This window comes from Paramisgurnus dabryanus, chromosome 2, assembly GCF_030506205.2.
Source record: "Paramisgurnus dabryanus chromosome 2, PD_genome_1.1, whole genome shotgun sequence".
NCBI lineage: Eukaryota > Metazoa > Chordata > Actinopteri > Cypriniformes > Cobitidae > Paramisgurnus > Paramisgurnus dabryanus.
The window spans coordinates 47,656,748-47,679,518 of NC_133338.1; the positions used below are offsets into that span (position 1 = coordinate 47,656,748).

Below are 22,771 nucleotides of genomic sequence, written 5' to 3' on the forward strand. Positions count from 1 at the left end.
TTTTCAAAGTTACTTACTAATGAGATCCATATCAAAAACTCACCAAGAGCAAACATGTCAGCATAATCGTGAGTAGTGTAGAAGCCAGTGCAACAAAAAAAAACAAAAACTATTAAACTAGCAGATTATGTTACAAAAGATCAATAAACTCTCTCTTTCTTCCTGGTTCAACACTTGCTCATCAATAAATCTCAGAATCTTTTGCACTTTCAGCATCCAGTGAAGGGTATCATAGTGGATTGTCCATGGAAAAACGGATATTAAACCTTTGAAATATATGACCTCTTTTTGTAAAGCAGTTGATATGAGCACAAACAAAATACATTGCAGATGTCCCATTTAAAATCAGTTCTACAGTGCATCTTATTACATGTTACGTGTTTGTTTATATATATATTAGTAACAGTAATTAACAGTGTTTTAAAGAAAAGAGCATCTCTGTTGATAAGGGGCCTTTCCAAACGGCATATTGCACTCTTGAAGGGCCCTTCGCAAAGGGAACGTCACATAAACAGTCGCTCCAGATAAAGAGATAATGATTTTGTTTTTCATTACTCTGTTTGCCAAGTGTTTTAAATCGGCCACAGTATGAGAAACAATTGCATAACTCCCTCTAGAGTTTACACTTCAAGAGTTATAGACTTCGAAGGGAACAGAACATAGGAATGATCACTTCCTATTGGAAATGCCCATGAGCTCAAGCGGCATAATCTTATTCACTGACGTCATCAGCGCGCGCCGCTGGGCTTCAGTCTGCTGGCCTCTGGAATGGGCAGATATCATCAGCCCTCATTTCACCATCGATTTTTCGCACGAACTCCACCAAGAGTTGGTATTTCTGTACGTCCTCTACACGATGATATGCGGAGGTGAGTGTTTTTGTTGTGCGCGGCTAAATAAACTGCTGTTTAAGTATGCGGGAAGAGCGATTAGCCCGTTAGCGGCGGGCGGCGTTAATGTGTCCGGTGTAAATCGCAGCGATTGATTTACTCCTGCTTTAACTCCATCTTACTTTAAACCACGTATTTACGAGCGGAGTTTGTTTGAATTAAATGACAAGGTTGCACCAGACAGCTTTATTTAAATTTTGCATTATATTTCCCGATCCAAGTGTCAGTCTGATGAAGTTTAAGCAGGTTTAATAGCTGCTGGCTAACGCTCGAGTCCCCATGAAAACATTACATACTTGAGCTCTAATATGTCTCTACACGATTCACCACAGAAATGTCATCACCCAGACTGGTTTTAACAGCTCAGAGCACCTGATCGGTGTTGTAATACTGAAATAAATCACATTTGTGCTAAGTCATATGTTTTCGTTTGTATTTGTGCAAGTTTAAGTCTAATAGTGTCAGAATAGAAGCGATGGATGGAAAAACTTTCTTTTTTGCAAGTTTAGTGATTGTCACTTGTTTAAAAATGTCTATTAAACTGAGGAACTATTGTATTTAAAAAAATGGCAATGTATTTGTTTTCTGCAAATTCACTAAGTAGTACGTGTGGGCGTGTGACCATAGGATTTCTATTTCGTTAAGAGAACATCAGCAGAAATGGCGCAGGCTCAATTTCTTTCCCCTAATTAAATTTACTGCGTATGAATCATACATAAACAATAAGGTTAGTATGTAATTCTTATTTGAGCTTTTGGCTACACTGTATTGCTATTTTGGTTTTACGGGTTAGGTTTTGAGGCTTGGTGTTACGAACCGATTTACCTCACCTCCACGCACGTACATATCCTCTACATCTATCTTCCTTTTGACTTTGCCGTTACAAGTATGTTCAGATTGAGCGAGCAAAATTAAAATTATTATTTTTATGTAAGAGAATATTTTAACTACCTCATCTTGGCATTGTAAGCATATAATTTAAAACTTTTTATATAAAAAAAAAATGTTAAAGTAGCAAAATATTAGGGCTGGGCATAGATTCATCTAGATTAATCTCATACAAAATAAAAGTAATTTTTTGCATAATATATGAGTTTGTGCTGTGTGTAAATATTATGTATATTTATCTATTTATACATATATACATGATATACATAAAGCAACAGCACTGGACTTGTGTGTTAATTTTTCAGCAAACATTTAATATTGATGTAACACTTTAGTATGGGGAACACTTATTGATTATTAACTAAGACTTTTGCCTCCGTAAACTCCCAAATTACTGCTAATTATAGCTAATAAGGTTGTAGCGGTTAGGTTTAGGTATTGGATTGGGTTAAGGGATGTACAATATGGTCATGCAGAACAAGGCATTAATATGTCCTTTATAAGCACTAATAAACAGCCAATATGTAAGCTAATAAGAAACCCTATACTAAAGTGTTAACAATATTGATATAAAACTGATAATTTATAAGTCAAATTTGTGTTAATGTTAATAAGAAAGATTTAATTGCAAATGTTTAATTTTTAAATCTTTTTTATTATTATTCAAATTAATTTTACAAACTTAAAGCATGATTGATTCGTATATTGCATCATATAGCAAGTTATCACATTTTTCTTTAGTACTGTGCAGACCAGCTAGTACACTTTTTAAACTTCAAAGTTTTTAAACTTTGCTGATTTAAAGCTTGATCAAATTATTTAATGACAAATATTTAAAGAAGTGAGAAAACAACAATATTGCCATCAGCCAAAAGTTGGCATCATTATTTGCATCCCAAGCATTAAACATTCCTATGCTTTTCAGTTTTGAAATATTAGTAAAAATCTAATTGTGCTACTACGTTTGTTTTAAAGTGTAATCAAGTGCAAAGTAAGGCAAAATATGCTGACAGTCTACATTTCAGTAAATGTAATGATTTAATCTAAATGTGTAATAGAATTCTTAAATGATGTGGATCCTGTTACTTTTATTTTATATTTTTTTCAGTGTTTCTGTAAAATATAAACCAGCTGATTAATGGCTAAAACAGATATAGAGCATAAATAAATAAATAGTACAAAAATATATATATATACATAATGTGTACATTATGTGTATATAGGCCCTTTTTTATTATTAAGCAAATAACAATGTTTAAATTTGTGCATACTTTGTGAAAAAATGGGGCAAGTTATTGAAAAATATTTTTGATAATTGATGTATAATTTGTGTGACAGTACTGTCAGACGTAGACACCAGTGGCGACCGGTGACTTCTCTTCCGTGGGGTGTGATTCAAAATATGTGTTCGCATTGTCCATTGGTTGCTCTTCATGTCAAAATATGTGTTTGTTGCAGTCATGTGAACCATGTGCATCATGCATCTTGTCAAAAATGTGCCCGCTGCACACGCATCGAAAGTGTTTATAAAAAAAACACTCAAGTTCACAAAATACTTGCAAGATACTAATTTAACACTAAACTCTAATTACACATGAGATTAACTTAAGCGAGTATTTGGCAAACGTGAGCGTTTCTTATCATAAACCCTTTCGATGCGTGTGCAGAAGGCTCGTATTCTGACAAAACGCATGATGCACATGCTTAACATGATGAAACAAACATGTATTTTTACATGACAAACCACGCACACGACGGGCTAAATGCATGTTGTGACGAGCTTTGCATCATGCGTTTTCGAAAAGAAGTCACCATAGCAGACACGTTGTTATATGGCAAGGTTATTGATATGTCAGTCAGTCACTAGACGTACTTACTTAGTCATTTCTTTGTGCTTGTAGGTAAGGTAATGGAAGAGGCCAGCGGGAGTTTCTCAGAACTCATTCCAGTGGTGCTATTTCTGCGGCTGTCAGGCTTCGTCTATTTCTCTGTTCAGTAACAACGCCCATTCTCAGCCTCGGTCACCATGAAGCCAGTCCACGAGCGCAACCAGGAGTGCCTCCCTCCTAAAAAGCGTGATCTCCCAGTTAACAACAACAACACCACGACCAGCAACAGCAGCAGTACCATCAGCGGTGGAGCAGGAGGAAGTGGCATGGGAGGTGGTGGAGGAGAGGAGACAACATCTTTACAAAGTTCTGCAACGAGCGGAGAACCTCAGAGCGGCGAGTGGATGCGAGGTCAGCCCGGCGTGCATTACGGAGTGGAGGGGTCCGAGGGTCTCGTAGGACTTTCCTTGGATCAGTACAGCATGCTTTATAAAGTAGCTCTACCCACCGTCACCTATGCCCCCACCAGCCTGCACCCGGTTCTTAGCCACATTTCTCCCGCTTACACGGGTCCCTCTCCGGTTTTGCAGCACACAAGCGTTCCTTACCCTCCTCTTGGCTACACTCCGATCCCCCACTCATCTTTGCACTTTGTCAGTTCTCCATACGCGACGGCAGTACCCTATGCCATGCCTCCGGGATTTGTTCCCAGTTCTTTGATACAGCCTCAGTCTGCCATTCCACAGCCCCACCCCATGTCTCACCTGGTCCCGTATTCATCAGTCATTCAGGAAGGTGTGGTCTCTTCCCCACCGCAGCAGCAGGTATCGACCCACGCGTACACCAAAAGTGGAGTTCCACTGGTGCTCCCGTCTGAGCAGGCAGCTTCGCAGACGCAGCTTGGGACTGTAGGGATGCTGCCCGCTGCGGAGCTCAGCCCGAGAGGGGTGAACCTTTTCTACCACCCTGCCGTTAGGGGCATTCAGCCTCAAAGAGATATGCACAGCAGCCCACTGGAGCAGGAACGAGAGGTGAACGGAGGAGACAGGGAACATGAAGGTAGAGAGACCCATCAAGATACGATTTATTTGGCCAGAAATGCGCGTCTGGTGCAGGCAGCTCCTGGCACAGTGGTGCTGGAGCAACAGGACAAAACCTTGAAAAGCCGCAGACAGGAGGGCAGAATGTCACCCGGCCAACGCAGCACACCGGACATAGATCTGGAGGTAAGAGAGGGATAGTTTACTATATCTTTTCATATGTTATGGTTGTAGACAAAAGGAATTAACTAAAAAATAAGTCATCCAATGATATAATCATGCACGAAAAAAACAAAAATATATAAATACGGAAATAAATAAATTTCATTGTGTACATGGTTATTCATCTGATGAAAAGATGAGAAATTCAGGTTGTTACTTGAAAAGTAAGTGAGGACGTGCACAATGCAATTGAGAATATAAATAAACTGCATTAGCAACTCAGGATGATTTATTAGCTAGGGTGTTTTTTTTTACTTTATTCAAAACAGTGATGTAATCATGATAGCAAATAAATATCCACTTCTAACCATTTTATATCTTCTGCTTGGGTTTTATGGTTTCATAGACACATTTTTAACATTAGGACACATTTTTATTCAATTTCCAGTAATGTTGAAAAAGTTAATGATAAATATTGAAATGATGTAATTGTTTAAAGCTCACGTAACACACGCTGTTTCTGCATTTCTGATATTAATCTGGAGTACCTATGGAGTAGTATGACATCCTTTATATCTCTGAAGAGTCTTTAGTTTAATCAGATTTATAAAAGAAAGATTAGCTTTACCGAATCTTTCCGATAACGTACGAAAAAATGAAGAAGGAGGAGTTATAACACGGGAGGAGCGAGTACGAGTCATGCAACACTATACAACACTGTTTTAACTTATGATTCACTACATGTTCGTGTCATTTATATAATATACACACGCGCCTATTTCCAACATAAGACTGAAGTCTTACTTACCACGTGTAACTCGTCATCAAACACACACGCAAAACTCCGCTGCTAATCCGGATAATAAACTATATCCATTGTTTCCATAAGGCTGGATGTCTTCTCCTTACATCCAAAAACACACTTCTTGTTGTGCCATTGTTGACTTTTGAAATTAAACAAAGCTGAGTGGCGTGATAAGCTGTTAGCAAGCTCTAGCGTCTCCCGCTGACTGACGGCTGGGCGGGGTTTTCCGGGGGAAGTTTTCCGGCGGAAGCCCATATAAAGAAGTGATACGTATCGAAAACCCCTGAAACGTCAGTTAGAACCGTAATCGAAAAAAATTAGCCGAAACTTGTACGAACCATGGCGAAGTGCATTCGGCACAGAAATACTCTGAAACACGCCCAACTGCATTTTTGACACTTTGCCTACGTTTAGCATGAGGAAACAACTCTATAACTGTGTTAATAAGTCAGAATGCTTGAAATACCATTAAACCCCCCCTTTAAATTATTTTAGTCACATATGCTATAGGAATTTATCACAACACAGGATTATTTATGTGAACTGCAAACAAACCTCACCTTGTTTTAAATCGACAAAAATATTTCCATTAGAGCTGCAACTATCGACTATTTTTTCAACCGATTAATCTATCGATTATTTTTTCGATTAATCGAATAGTCTAATGATTTTTTTATACATATAATTCCCCAACAAATAATAAATGTAACATCTGCCATTAACGCCAACATTTTATTTAAGCATTTTCTTAATTAAACAAACACACAAACCAAAATTTTCAACATGAAAAATAAAGTGGCAGTGCCACTTTAAAAGAGGCATTATTCACCTTAAACAATAAAATAGGCATATATTAATATTTTAAACATTAGTTTATGATTAGTACATGCATTAACTCAGCATTAGTTCAGACTGAAGTAAAAATAAGTTCATTGTGATTCATGAACCCTTATATAAAATGTAATGGTTATATTATTACTGTTAATATTATTACTATTAGTAGTACTGCATTCTCATTTAACTTTAACATTTAACTTTTCTTAAGTTCCGGGTAAAAAACAAGTTCAGTTAGTATGATCTTCTAATATTTTATAAACAGCGTTTACGCCGCTGTTACTTTAAATAAACGCATGTCAGGAATACCTTACAAGACGAGCTTCTGTAATATCTGCGCACATATTCGCAAAAAAGACGTTCATTGGGAACTCCGCACTGCCAGCTGGCTTTCAGTGCACGCGGGCACATGCCTATCAGTTCTCAATGTGACAGTAACTTATTATTTCATAACTTCTTAATATAAAAACATGTCCTGCTCTTTATTTACTGTTTCAACATACTGCCCAGAAGCGATGCAATGTCGCGTCTGTCAGGCGTCTTGCAGCTCGTATTAAACGAAGATGTAAACACAGCTGTATTAAGCACAATATGTATTGATTCTATTGTTTATAGAGTAAGTATAAAAACTTACTGTAATAGTTCAAATTCTTACACTGACGTCTCGTCATTTTGAGGTCGGAGAGCCCCAGGTTGTTTTCTTTTAAGATGATCATACACAGGTGTTGCGCTGCTGTGGTATGCCATTTCAGTTTTACACAGTATGTGTTTAGTTGGTCTCTGCTTAAAGTATTCCCACACTTTTGATCGCGTTCTGTCTGTTTGGTATAACACGTGTATCACCCGGTCGGAGCTGAAGCCGCCTTCATTTCAAAATGTAAACAGTGCGACGCATCGACGCATTTCCGGCAAATCGACGTAATTACGTAATCGACGTAATCGACTACGTCGACGCGTCGTTCCAGCCCTAATTTCCATTCACATTTATTAAGATCTTGATCCAAAATAGGGATACACTAAATGTTCTGCAACCAAAACTATTCAGCCGAAAATAGCAAAAAGCATCTTTCTCTGACACTTTAAAATGCTTCCTGCCTACATGTGCGCCTCTCACTCTACGCTGGTTGCTATTTGATGCCGTTATCAAAAAAACGTCATTGTTGGGAAAAATGTATTCAGTCTTTTTACTTATTTGGTCAAACTCCGAAAATGCTTTTTACTATTTTGAATACTTTCAGTTGCCAAACGTTCTGTATATCCCTAATCCAAAATTTTATGTTAAAAAAATGTCACGTTTATGTCATAGCTGTTGCAAGTATTACTAACTTACTGTTTGGATATTACATAACCATCCAATCAGTGTTTTCCCATTTGTAATATTTACAAGCATTTAAGGTTTGTATATATCTATTATGTACACCTTTAGGGTGTGTTCATACATGTAGTTTGGTTTGTTTGGTCCTTTTGGTCTTGGTTCGCTTAGAATTCACACTAGCATTTTACAGTGAACCTAAAGATAACAAACCTTAAAGTGATAGTTCAGCCAAAAATGATATTAAACCCATGATTTACTCACCCCCAAGCTGTCCGAGATGCATCATCGAGACATGTCCATCATTTATCAGACGAACACATTTTCAGTTATTTTAGAAAATGTTTTAGATCGTTCAGTTAATAAAATGGTAACACCACCATCTTAGTCGCGTCCACATTCAGGATAAGACCGTACGCAGGTTATGGAGGGTTCTGTGCTGCTGCTCTGTGCCCCCCCAAAAAAATTTTGTCATACGTCACTAAGAGAAGTGCATACACTATGCAAATACTCACTCCTGTATACAGAGGAGTCTAAGATGGCAGCGCTACCGGAAGCTAGTTATTTTCGTTTATAAAGTTTTACATTTTCAATATTACTCTCAGAAGGCCTTTATTTATCATCGTGGAGCCATTTCGGATTTTCTTTGTGAAGGTTGGATGCAATTTTTTTACATTTGATTAACTGAAAGATCTAAAACATTTTCTAAAATAAATGAAAATGTGTTCGTCTGAAAAATGATGGACATATGGATCTCGGACAGCTTGGGGGTGAGTAAATCATGGGTTTAATATCATTTTTTGCCGAACTATCCCTTTAATGCGTAAGGATAAGGTCACTACCCGGTTGATCGGCTTTGATGACTAATTTTATGCGACAGAAGTCTGATCATCCACAATAACAATGCTGCATGCTGGAGTAAACGTGCTTATTTTATGCGTCTTTATGTGGAGGTGTTATTAACAGAGCTTGTGAAGATATTTTACTATCACCAATCATTTTATAAACTTAAGCGTTTTGTGTGTTTTCCCAACATACGCGTGATTGTTTGAATATTTAGGCTTTTTACTATCGGTTGCTCCACGTTTGCCCTCTGCTCATTTTGTTTATGCATACACCGCTCATCCCGCTGTAAAATCAGGGTCACGTCTTGTGATATCACATCCTATTTTTGGTTCGTTACACTGTCTGTGGTTAATGTGCGTTCACATATCACACATTTTCAGTGGTCTTGTTTGCTTGTTTAGTGCACACCAAAGTTCAGGTGGCAGCATTCACATTTGCTCAAAAGAACCGAGAAATTGCATCAGAGTTTGTTTTAATCGAACCAAACATGTCAAGTATGAACACACCCTTAAGTTCTTGAAAGGTTCTTCCAAGTGTGGCAATAGCATAACCATTTTGGTTCCTCAAAGAACCATCCTGTCAAAGGTTCCATTTTCTTAAAACTTTTTTATAATCTGATGAACCTACTTCAGTGAACCTTTTTTGAAACAAAAGGTTCTCCAGATGTTATGGAACCATTCAGGCAAAAATGGTTCTTCTATTGCAGTGTTTCCCAATCCTGGTCCTCAAGTACCCCCTCCCAGAAAGTTTTAGATGTCTCCTTATTTAACACATCTGATTCAACTCATCAGCTTGTTAGGGAGACATGTTAACCATTCTGGAAGGAGGCTGATGAGTTGAATCAGGTGTGTTAAATAAAGAGACATCTAAAACTTTCTGGAAGGGGGTACTTGAGGACCAGGATTGGGAAACACTGTTCTATGGCATTGTGAAGCACCTTTATTTTTAAAACATACACTGAACCACAGCTAATTAATCCTGCCAGTTTGCCTGATCCTTTTCTTATTGAATTTTCAAAGTTTAGCCTTTTTTTTTGCACAATTTTACGCAGTCAGCATTGGTTTCACCACTTCCTTCCTTTATTAGCTGTAGTTCGGGTGTGTAACTTGGGATTGAGTAACCATCGGGCTACTACTTCTTGGAAACAACAGAGATTGTTTTTTGATTTACATTCTACAGAATCTGTTAAGTTCCTTTATATCTTTGTACAGCTCGTATGACACATAATGATTCACAAACTTGGTTCCTTTATAGGTCCAGCAGGTGGTTGGACGTCTGGCCTCTCCAAGTCACGGAGCGGGTCGGAAGGAGGCATTGCACGTCCCCTTGAACCTGTCCCAGAGAGGTAGAGAGACTCAGAGTGAAGTCAGAACAGCATATGCATCAAATCCTGCTGAATCTAGAGCTCATCATCAGCAGATTGTTCAACAAAGCCATGCTGTGATTTTGGCTAGTGGGCAACCCGTTCTGGTGCCACTGGACTACCATCACCACCACCAACAACAACAACAGCAGCAGCAGCAGCAGCAGCATTACCCAAGTCAAACAAATGACGTGGCAGCCTCAACTGTTGTCGTTACTCCTGCATCGTATACGAAAACAGTGGAGGCAACAGCAGTGGTATGTCTCGAAGAACGTGCAGTGCCGGAGCCTTCCCAGCACCTACCCGCCCCAACTGCCGTAACTCTTCCTCAAGCTCCTCTGCTTGCTCCCTCCGGCCCTTCGCACTTCACAAAGGGGGCTATCATCCAGCTGGCCACGGGAGAGCTCAAGCGCGTAGAGGATTTGCAGACTCAGGACTTCGTGCGGAGTGCGGAAATGAGCGGCAGCCTGAAGATCGACTCGAGCATGGTGGTGGATATCCGCTCCAGTCAACAGCGGCCAGGTTTGGTGGCCCTGCATTTTAATGTAGGGGAACAGCAAAACAAAGTAACTATAGACGTACCCCCCGAACATCCGTTTTTCGTTTTCGGACAGGGCTGGTCGTCGTGTAGCCCCGAGCGGACCGCCCAACTGTACGGTCTCACCTGCCACCATCTGCAAGTCGGGGATGTTTGCGTGTCCGTCACGCTGCAGCAGCAAACTGCGTCACAACAGAAACCGCAGCAGCAGGCACAGGCCAGGACTCCCACCAAAGTCAACTCCACATCAGGGGTCCCACCTCAGCCAATGGGCCCCCCTGCCCCCCAACAAGCACGGCCACAAAGCCAACTAAAGATGGAGCGCGTCCACCGAGACCGAGACAAGGAGGAACCCATGCAGGTTGTCACTTCGAGGCACAGTGAAGCTCCCCCCAGACCAAACAGGACTTCAGGAGAGCACACTCGAAGCCAGAGCAATTATTATTTGCACACTGAGGGTCATGCTCCACCGGGAACTGGAGCGGGAGCCTCTTCCGTAGGGGCGTCCCAGAGACGCTGGTCTGCCCCTGGCTTCCAAAGATACACCATGAAGAACGAGGATGGGAATCTAGTTTTAGCTGGCTCCTCTCGCCCCTCTTTTATCTCTCAGGAGGTCAAGCTCTCCATTGAGGGTCGCTCCAATGCCGGAAAGTAGCAGCAGCCATAGCAGCAAACACAAAAGCAAGAGATTGTCTAAGGGAGCAAAGTGTCAGAGTTGGGTGCAAGGATGCAAAGTAGGGAGTGTAGGAGAGAGAATGTAGCCTCAGAGTGTTTGAGATTTTGCACATATCGGAAGAGTCCCTTTGCCGCCCCCTTTTCTGTATTTCTTTGGTTCTGGTGAACCTAGCAGTGAACCTTTGCAGTTTTGTGCCAGGTCATAGTCAGCATCTGCAATGACCCGCATGGGCAGCTTTATCTGGTAAATCACGTACCAAAGCCTGCATCGTCTGCGCATTCCTGCGGGTGGAATATAACGTTTGGGAGCGATCACTTCCGCTGAGATATCTCGCAGTTTTTCAAATAGATGTTTTTCAAGAAAGGCCAGGGAAAGAACGGGATACAGCCATAAAATCTTGACAAGCCTTTTCAAGTTTGCTTAATAATAAATCTATATTTCAAAAGCAGGAATAAAATCCCAGAGGATCGATTGTTTGGATCTTTTTTTTGTAAAACGACCGGCTTTGTTTCAAATGATGTTTTGCCAAGCCAAGACCTTAAAACGTGGACTTTTTATTGTGATTTCAATGCGTCTCTGTCTCTAGAGATGTGTTTTTCCTCACTTTCCTACTCTTGATCTACACTCTCCCCCTCTCCCTGCCTTAACTCAGGGTGCTTCTCTGGAGAACTCCTCTATTTTGAGAACAGTTACCCATCAATCGATCGATCCAACAATCTTTTTACAATCAGTATCCAGATTTGCAGATGAAATCTAGTGTCCGTAGTAGTCACACGTCATTTCAGTTTCGACCCATCAGAATTATGAGTTCCCCATATAACCGGCCAATAAAAACAGACTCTCTATAATACCTCACAGCTGGAAGCATCATTCACTCCGACTAACTTTTTAATTTTAATCCTGCATCATTTTTTGGAGTAAAAAATGCCCAAAATCCACCTGCTTGGGAAGACCAAATACGTAACCGGTTTTAGCTACTTGCAAATGGATTATTGCGATAAAGCATGCAGGTTGAAATGAAGTGGTCCTTTTGGAAGCGTTAAGCTGTCTGGTGTGGAGAAACCTTGCTCAGTTACCAAAACAAAGCAATAGTTGCAGAAGACAAGGCTGGGTTTTACAGATTTCCATGTTATTTTTTGTTTTTGTGATCCCGTACAGGGTGTATTATTCCTTGTATTTCGATTCTTCATGTGCAACAGTTGCAGTCTCTTACCTAGAGACCTTTTTAATCTTGCACTTCTCTTGGTTTTGTAAGATGACGGTGTTATTAACAATTACTACAGGAGTTTATTCAACGCATGACGTGATTATATGTTTTTATTTGTGACCAGTAGTGTCTTCAAAGATAACTAATATAAAAGCACACATTTTTTCTAAAGACTCACAGTTTAGGAGGGCAGATTTTGCCCTGAAGACCATAGTCTCTTTGTTTGTCCTAACCAGGTGCGATGCGAGTTAATAAGGTTTTGTATAAGCTACAAACAAGTGACTTTTTTACAGTCATGTGGTATCTATTTCTATTTCCAAATATTAACAGTGGATTAAACATTAAAGGGCAGTTTCCCCGGACAGGTTTTAAATTAATCTAGAACAAACAAAAAACCATACTGGTGTGCATCTAGAGACAAAACAATGGCACTTGATCAATGGTATCTAGAAAAGATACGTCAAATGTTTTTAAGTTAAGGCATCTCAAACATGCATTTTAGTCTGGGACTAGTATAAGCCCTGTCCGGGAGACCACCCTTAAATATGATGTGATTGGCTGGTATTTTGTTGAGGTAGTGCGTGTTCAATTTTACCATTTACAATTTATCACACCACACCTGGTTGAGACACTGTTGGTTAAATTTATCCTTAAATTGCATTTTAACTTAATTTCAGATGTCGCTTAATTCAAATCAACCTGTGCTAAAGTTTGTGTTTCTGTAATTCACGTATTATTGTACAAAATTGTATTCTGCCTATCTTCTCTGCAATATTACCCACGAGTGGTTTCGTAAAACTTCTGCAGGTTTTGTATTGCACAGATACGTTCACCACGAGTTCACACTGACCTTTTAATGGGAATCAAATATGATGTTGTTATTTTTTAATATTGAAGGGAAAATTTTAGTTTGTGTTGTGTTTTGTTTCGGCGGTGGTTTCGGCTTAAGAGAAACTGACAGGAAAGGTTACCACTGTTTACAGATTAGCCGAGAGAAAATGCTGCAGTTTCAGTTTTCCAATGGATGAAATCATTAAGTGCAATTAGACCAAATCTTTTAAACCTTAGGATTATTTTTTTTTCAAACGGCATTCCAAAACATTCCGACATTCCCATTATCCAGCATGGATTACAGGATTTTTTTTGTTTCATCTCAGTTTTTTAATACCACATCATTTTACTGTTACATCTTTGGGTCAAACCCAGTATTGAGATATCCAATTGTCGCATTGTTATATATTGGCGTAGCTTGGTCTGTGTTTGGCAGGATTGAATTTATTGCTCTTTAGACTCTCACTATCACTTTAGGCTTTAAAAATGGGTTTTGTTTTAGATAAGAAATAATATATTTTAATAAATGTAGCATTTGACTGGTTAAATTTCAACTTTCCTCGACTACATCAACCTCAGTAATTTCAGACCTCTGACATCAGAAAAATGAAGTTTTTGTAGACCACCTGTTCAGCCTCATTGAAAGAAATGCATGAAAAATGACAACGTAACGCAGTATTTAGTTTTCATACAGTACCTACTAAATGAACATCATCTGTCTTTTATAAATTGATCCGACTGTTAGTTTTGTTAGTGTTTTATTTGGATGAGTCCCACTGTCACACTATTTCTTTTGCTCTCGGATCTTCATTTTCCTTTTTGAACATTTCTGTGGTACTTTGGAGCCGTTTGTTCACGTAGGGCACTTCCTTGTTTTGTTGACTAACGGGAAGCGTGCCGTCCACTGTCATCTTCAGCTGTGTGCTATGTAGGCAGCAGTGTAGTATTTTACTCGCTCATAAGCAGGGGAGATGATAATATGAATTGTTAAAGTAATACAGATGTAGAGCAGTACATTTCACAAGTATTAGATTTAAAGTTTGAGCAATACTTTCCAGAAACCGGAAAGATTTAGCACAAGTTATGCAGTAGAGACCGCGTACATCCATCACGTTGAATTGGTGTACTATTTCTTCCCCTTTGGTTTGTCTGCGGTGTATTCACTCAACTCCTCTGACTTTCAGGAAACTTCAATTTGTATTTTTTCAATAGCCAACCGGCTCGGTGACCTTTGCTATCATCCTATAATCTCACAGTTACATTGCATAACTTGAAACTTACCTTACCTTGTTGGTGCACTGTTTTATTCTCGAATGCACTGCCTTACCAGCTGTCTTTAGTTTGCAAGTTTGTGATTTTTTTTTTTTTTTGGAGGGAGATGGGCCGAATTTGTCCCGTGCACTGTAAAGAAAAGAGTCGATGCTATTTCTGTGCCTTCCCGATGTCTTAACCGTACTCTGGTTTGTCTTATTCAGCTTATATTTCCTCTGGGTGAGTTGAGCATCCCCAGTTTGTTCTTGCTGTTATCGTGGTATCATATATCAATTGTTAGGCTCGGCATCCTGCGTCATATCTCATGGGCTTTAATCTGGTCTACATTTCCTATAGATAGTACGCTTCCTCAGTTTCCTATTCTCATCTCTCTACGGACGTCTGAAAATAATCAGATCATGTACTTACCTCACAAATGCATGCGTTGAGCACAGCGCCCCCTTTGGTAAAAGCCTATCGACGTCTATAAAGTGCATTATAAATTCTTCCACATCTGGACCCTTCTTGTCTGAAATTTTCATAGCCGTCTGTTAACCAAAGTCAGAGGGTGTCGCGGCAATAGCAACTTCAGCTTGTACGGCGGCACATCACATTCGCAAGCCCTTGCTTTTTATCCTCATCTCTAGCGTTTTCTGATATGTACAGCGTGTTTTCAGCTCAGATTTCGTGAAACCTGCGTTCTTCCATTGAGCCTCACCTTATCACGTACTATGGGCGTTAAGTCAGTTTGACGCAATGCACTTATTTTCCCTCACCTATAGCGTTACCGTAAATGTTTGCTCTCATTTTGTCGTATCGAATAATCCAAAACAACGTAAAACAATCATTAATAAATTTGTATGTTTGTATAGATATAAAAATAACTTTTGTATAGTATTAGCTTGTCAATAATGCCTTAAAATGTGCATCGTTCGTGTTGATCGAATGATGCTTATTAGAGACTCCCACCTTTCCCACACTGCAAGGTCACGAGATTTCACACGGAGAAAAAGCCTCCTTTTGGAAGACCTTGGATTCCTCTGTAAGGGTTTTATTGTAACGCGGCTCGAGTTGCTCACTGACAACAATTAGTGAAGTTGCACTGACTGTTTGTAGGAAGTTTGTATTTTGGACTAGCTCATAACGTGTCTCATTGAGCACAATATAAGCTTGATTTAAATTGTGTTGATTTATTTATATTTTCATCTGCTTTGTGAAGAAAAGCCTTTATAATTGTTGCGTTGTACTGTTGAGACATCCCTGATTCCAACACAGGAAAAATCTCACTTGCATGTTAAAATCCTGAAAACAAAAGTGTGTGATGAGAGTGAACTTAATATTTCACAATTTGGACGCAAATTTCATTACTGTATTGTTTCTGCATTACACTCTAAAAAATGCTGGGTTATTTTCAACCCAGCTTTGGGTCAAAAAGGGTCGAACCCAGCCTGTTGGGTTGTAATTTAACCTATGATGGGTAGGGCTGTCACGGTTATGAAATTTGGCTGGCGGTTAATTGACTAAAAAAAATATGACGATTAATTGCCTGTTTTATGACTTTGACGATTATGACAATTAATTGTCTTTTTTATTGCTTTGACATTTAATTCTCTTTTTTTTTCTTTGTTTTTGAAATAATTTTCACACACACATATCTTTCAAAAACTGAAAATTCTTCATAAAAAATAAACGCAATAAAGTGTCTGAAAAATAACTTAAAGCAACACTACAGACTTATTGCTCTTTGCTCCCCCTACAGGTTAGAAGCGTAATTGTTCATTAGCACTGTCGTAAATAATGCAGCATAGCTGGCTCTGATTGGATTGTAGGTCTGCCGTAAAGCAAGTTTTTGTAGTTTTCACTCGAACTACAGGACCACTACCCGACGGTTGGAAACTTCTTTAGTGCGGTTTTGGCCGATAGAGGGCTGCAAAGCGAATGTGAAAGTTCACCCTGTTTTGAGTGAATGAACCACTGAAACTTTTTTGGAAACATTATTTTAAGGTAAAAAAAACTCTTTGGTGTTGCTTTAAGATAAAAATGCAATCAAAATAAACTGACTATACCAGGACAGCCCTTAAAAAGTAGCTGATGGGAGAAATCTGATACTGTCCCTTGCCTGTTTATGCAGGCGCTGTAGCTCCCCCTTGTGTTTTTTAAAGAGATGTGCAATCATTGCGGTAATCTGAAATCATCGTGATGAGACGATTATTTAATAATCGTGACAGCCTTAATGATGGGCTGTTTCAACCCGTTGTTGGGTAAAATATAAACATTTTATGGGTTAATTTCCCAGCTGGGCTGGGCCCTTTTTGACCAAATGCTGGGTTGAAAATAATCCAGCATTTTTTAATGAGAATTTGGTGGCAAATGTCCTCTCAAATGTTATTTAAGTAATGTTGAGCCTAAAAATACTCTTCAAAGCAGAATTTTACTTGTATTTTGTTGTGAAACATGACCCAGACTTTTTCTTTGTGAGATTAATCTACTTTTGTTTCTTTTCTCTCTCTTTTTTTGAGCATCACTGTTGAGGTAACTGCATGTTTTTAAAACGCCACTTCTGAAGTGGTTTGAAGAACCGAGTCTTGGCTAGTTTTTCTGTGTGTTGATCATCATCAGGAGATGGTGCAGAGAAAGAGGAACGTTTTCTATTAAAACAGCATTTCGTAATATCTCCTTAGTTGTTTGGGCTAAGAGTCCTGCTGAATCCTGGGAAATGTTTTAATGAAAGTCCATGTAGAGTCACCCCGAGTTGTGAAGTGTGAGAGTGATTGAAAACTTATGCGGAAAATCGTCCGGGTTACAGATCAATGCTCGGTTTACTTAAACCGAGTAATGTTGCAGTTGCATAGTATCATTGCTTCAAATAGTTCATGTGATTTTTAATATATAATATACATTTGAAAGGCTTTATGAACCCAATAAATGGTGTATTGGTTTATGTAAAAGTGTAAAACCCAGAGAGAACATGATCACTGTAAAAAAAAAATAATGTTGGTTCAACTTAAAAAGTAGGTTACCTGGTGGTTGCATCAAGATTTTGAGTTAATTCAACTTAAAAATATTAGTTGACACAACAACTAAATTAAATAAGTTGCTAATTACTTTTTTAAGTTGAACCAACAAATATTTTTTCAGTGTAGCAGGCCCAGAGTCGGTCCTGTATCCTGAAATCAGGTTTTTAACGGTTTAAATGTTTTAAAAGAATAATTATATACTCTTAAATTTGACATTGTACTTCTTGGCACTAAGTGACACTGCTTTTATCGTGATGTGTGATCAGTTTTAAATGAGATGGCATCTTTCTCTAATGCATAAACTCTGCGAAATATATGCAATGATGTATGTGTAATATTCAATCCTCAAGTATAATCCAGGTTGTATAAACTTTGTATAGTACATTTTAATATCGTATGGCCGTACCAATATGTATTATTAATTCTCAAAAGCCTTAGAGTCGTCTACCCAAAGTGCTCCCTTAGACTACCCTACACCTACCTGAACTTTACAAAGCATTAATAACTATATTTTGTTGCGTTTTTATTTGTACCCTTTTTTTGAATAAAATAGATTTGTACTGTATATTTGTACCTCTTTGTGAACTACTTAGGGCTGTTTTTTTGTTTCTGTTTTAATTCTATGTAAGGACACAAAGATATTGTATTTTTATTGTTACTGCTAACCTCTTGGAAACATTGCATTTATCATGTTTGTTAAGTAAACACAATATAATATATATTATATCTATATAATAATAACATGCTGGCTTGATCTCTGTGTTGTTCTTATGCATTTCATTCACAGTTAGGAGAGAGGAATAGACCATACATTGGTACTATACATAAACAGGGGTATAAAAGTAAAACGTTGCATCTGAAAGTAAGATATTGATTACGAGTTTAATAAGGGATTATAATTATTAATTTTATTATATTCAATGTATTATAAATAATTTTTTATCTTAAATACACATCTCGAGCTTGTGAATTTTTATCAATATTACATTAGTGAAAATTTTGATTATTTTAAAACTCATAACCGTACCAATATAGTTAAGGACAACACATCTAGTGTAATCTCGGTGTAATTTTTGGAAAAACACACTTTGTGTTGTTTTAACACATCTGGTGTTGTCCTTTTTATTTATATGAACTCAAAATCAACACATAATATGTTAAATAGTTTAATACAAAACAAAGTGTGTTGTTCCAAAAATAACACCGAGATTATGTGTTGTTCTTAATTTTAGACAAGATGTATTATTTTAACACATTCGTTTTAAGAGTGTAGTCATGGGTGGGATGCAGGAAACATAGCGGCAGTTTCCCGGAAAGGGTTTAGGTTAATCCAGGACTAGGCATTATTTATATAAGGACATTTAAGACGTTTTTACTAACATACCTTTTGAAAAACACTACTGGGGGGTTTCCCGGACAAGGCTTACGTATTTTATCTGCCTCAATTTAAAAACACATTGAGCTGACATATCTTGACATGTTTAAGTGACATTGTTTTGTCTCAAGATGCATGCCGGTATTGTTTTTTGTAAGGTTTGTTTGTAAAAACTACTTAAATGTCCTAATATAACCAAGGCCTAGTCCTGGATTAATCTAAACTCTGTCCGGCACACAATTTCAGCTTAATCATGTATTTTGGTCTGGGACTAGGATAAGGCCTGTCTGGGAAACTGCCCCATAAACTGGTAACACTCCAAGGGACACTCCACTTTTATTGAAAATTTGATTCTTACGTTTTGTAATCCAGTCATCTGATTTTCAGGTCTGGCGCTAGCACTTTTAGCATAGCTTAGCATAATCCATTGAATCTGATTAGACCATTATGCGCAAAAAAAATCCAAAGAGTTTCGATATTTTTTTTAATTTAAAACTTGACTCTTCTGTAGTTGCATCGTGTACTAAGACGGATAATTAAAAGTTGCGATTTTCTAGGCCGATATGGCTAGGAAGTATATTCTTATGCGGGCGTAATAATCAAGGACTTTGCTGCCGTAACATGGCTGCAGCAGGTGCAATGATATTATGCAGCGCCTATAAATAGTCCCCTTGGTAACTTTTAATAGCAGGGGACTATTTTCAGGCACTGCGTAATATCAAGTCCTTGATTATTGGGTGATTCTCATGAAAACTTGGTTTTAAAAATGTCAAGCATGAAACTGTAAAAATTGCTTAAATGTACTTTTTTTCCCACCAGACATTGAAAAACAAAGTCTGGAGTAAATGGGAACATTAATTTAAACACTTTTACTTATCATTTAACACTTTTTGTAACATAATTTAAAAAATAAGTCCTAAAAAATCTCATTACCGCAACAGATAGAAAACATCAAGACTGACATATTTTCAAAATGACATGACAAACCTGAAAGAACATAATTTGGAGATTCTGCACATGCATTTAAAATCAAAGTATTATGCTTCTATTAATTAAATTAACATTTAATAAGCATCTGTTGCGGTAATGATAATCAAAATATCGTGTAAACATTCTGACAAGACAATATTTCAAATTAACTGTAAAAAAATGATCTTACCTGGTAGCCATCTTGAAGTAACTGGTCCATGTGCTTGGTCACTCAAAATCAAACTTTATTAAAATTCTGTATGTGTGCTTAAACTGTTATCAAAAAGTGTTGCGGAGGATGAGAACATCAGGCATGGACACATCATTTTCCTAATTTTTCTTCATTATTATTATACATGAATATTCAGTAAATATTTTTTCTGTCATCTAAAGTAGTCTAGAAAAACATCCATTTATTTTTTTTCTAAATATTTTTGTGTTAATTTGATTAAATTACAACATAACGCATGTTCAAACACAGCCGGACACATTGCCGTAATGAGAATTTCAGTACAAAATGAGATAAAATTGACAAATTATAAATTCTTATGTTGAAATCACACATTGTGCAAGGTAGAACACAGTATTGTGTTAATTCTGATGCTTTTTAATATTACTATATTACACATTTTATAGCTAAAATCATTAGTGCCGTGGTGTTTCAATGGTTTCGTGAGAATCACCCTATTATGCCGGAATGAGAGTGTAGTTCCTAGCCATTTTGGCCTAGAAAATCGCAACGTTTAATTTTCTGTCGGTCTTAGTAGACGATGTAACTACAGAAGAGGCAAGGTTTAAATAGGAAAAATATCAAAACTCTTTGTTTATTTTTTAGCGCAATGCTAATGGTCTAATCAGATTCAATGGCTTATGCTAAGCTATGCTAAAAGTGGTCCTGCCAGACCCGGAGATCAGCTGAATGGATTCCAAAATGGTAAAAATCAAATGTTTAACTCTAGGGGAGCTGCAAAATGAGCATATTTTCAAAAAAGTGGAGTGTCCCTTTAAGCTTTGAATGCACAAAAACGATAAAAGAACCAATTGGTCATCAAATTTCAGATGTCATTACGATGATAATCTCAATCAAATTTAGTATTTTTTTAAGGAAAATATTTAGACCCTTTTTACATGCATACACGCACAATTGACGTTCAGTATTTTTGTCATTAACATCATAATTCATTAAATTTATATAGCGCTTTTTCTGCAGCGCTCAAAGTGCTTTACGTATAAAAAGAGGAATTCTTCTCAACCACCACCAATGTGCAGCATCCACCTGGATGATCATAATCATTAGGATATCATGTAAAGATCATGTTCCTTGAACATATTTTGTAAATTTCCTCAACTTTTTTGTAAAGACTTAACTTTAAAGGTGATTTTCAAATAGTTTATTTCAGCCAAATATTGTCCAATCCTAACAAAGTTATTTAAAATTTTCATCTACGGCATTGTCAAACACCTTTATTTTTAAGAGCGTATCTATTGACAAATGAAGCAACATGCTGCCCTGTCTGTCTCCGCTGTCCCATCCATTTCAGAGGACGAATAAAGAGCAAGAGACACGCAGGCAAACCTTTAGCAGTCAAGTCAATGTTTATTCCACATTCTGCTTTTATAATGAGCTTTCAATCTGTTTATCCAAAAACACAGCATGGCTTTCTAAACAGGATCATTTGGCGCCATGACCAGATAAATACAGTGCTATTTTTATCACCCCCATTAAGTTTTCATTCATTTTGGCCTTTCAGATATTTGTAAACATTGTCATGGAAATATCTGGGTATAGACAAACAAAAAGGCAAATAATTACTGGGCTCCAAAGCTCATATAAATGCATCTAGAACGTAATTTATAACATGCAATTCCATTGCCAGCAGAGTATACTGACTTATATGCAGAAACATGTATAAAAATGGGTTCTTAAGTAATTAACATCTCACATAGCATCGCATACCAATTAAAATAATAGTTTAGGAGTAATGCAAAGAGTAAACGTGTTACTAAACATGTAAAAATATGTCATCTTTAAAATAGACTGCACTGTAAAGAATCTTGTTTTTGTCTTGAATTGGCATGCGAGAAGCTTCAGAATGTCATTTGTCATAAAAACAATCATCTGTGCACACACCAACATATCAAATTTTCACATGTCTCAGTCCATATCAAAGAAACGAATAAAAGAAAAGTTTAGGATGGACCCCCACGGTCAGCGTCATGTACTTGAGGACCAATGGCTTGACTGTCCAGAACTGCCTGAGGTTTGTAAGCTGGAGTCCATTTACTGCCACATCAACTGCATAGTAGTAATACAAAGTGTCATGTTCTTGAGTACAGCTTTCGGTTGCATAGTGGTGCATGTAACACCTTTGAGAGTGTTAACAAGACCCCATTATTAACACTTCACAACAGCACATAATGGCACCTGTATCCAGTATAACATTGTTGCCTTTAAATGCAGGAACACTCAGCTCCAAAGTATTTGAGGTATCTATATAAATGCTGAATTAAACATGGTTTAAACACTGACAGGCGCTGTTTACCGTTATAACAAATTTGAATAATAAATAAAACTAGTATTAGAATGAAATTTAAGACATATCATACATACACACCTTACCCTGTTTTCAAGAGGTACTTATAGTGGTACTTATAACCGTGTAGTGGTACACAATACTGCCCTACAAAGGCTAAGTGCAGTAACTACCCAAACACTGAAACCGAGAAAAATGCCCTTAAAGTTTTTTTTACACCAGCCAGTTAAACATGTTACTGCAATTTTGGCACACATGTTTCTCTGAAATGGCAAAAAATTGAACCAGGAGACTTTGTCACAAAGCCCATTTCAACCCTTAACTCAATTTTGACCAAATGCGTAGTTACTGTACTTTGGCTTTGTAGGGCAGAATAGCATGACTGACCCTCGGCTTGTTCAAGG

At 37.8% G+C, this 22,771-nt stretch overlaps 1 protein-coding gene across 1 annotated transcript; it reads left to right on the top strand.

Moving 5' to 3' along the window:
* The first annotated feature begins 679 nt into the window (after positions 1-679).
* atxn1l (ataxin 1-like) lies at positions 680-18,234 on the top strand. Its single transcript, XM_065288888.2, has 3 exons — positions 680-869; positions 3,680-4,833; positions 9,861-18,234. Exons 2-3 carry the CDS (start codon positions 3,805-3,807, stop codon positions 11,160-11,162), a joined length of 2,331 nt encoding a protein of 776 aa, XP_065144960.1. The 5' UTR covers positions 680-869; positions 3,680-3,804; the 3' UTR covers positions 11,163-18,234.
* Positions 18,235-22,771: the final 4,537 nt, after the last annotated feature.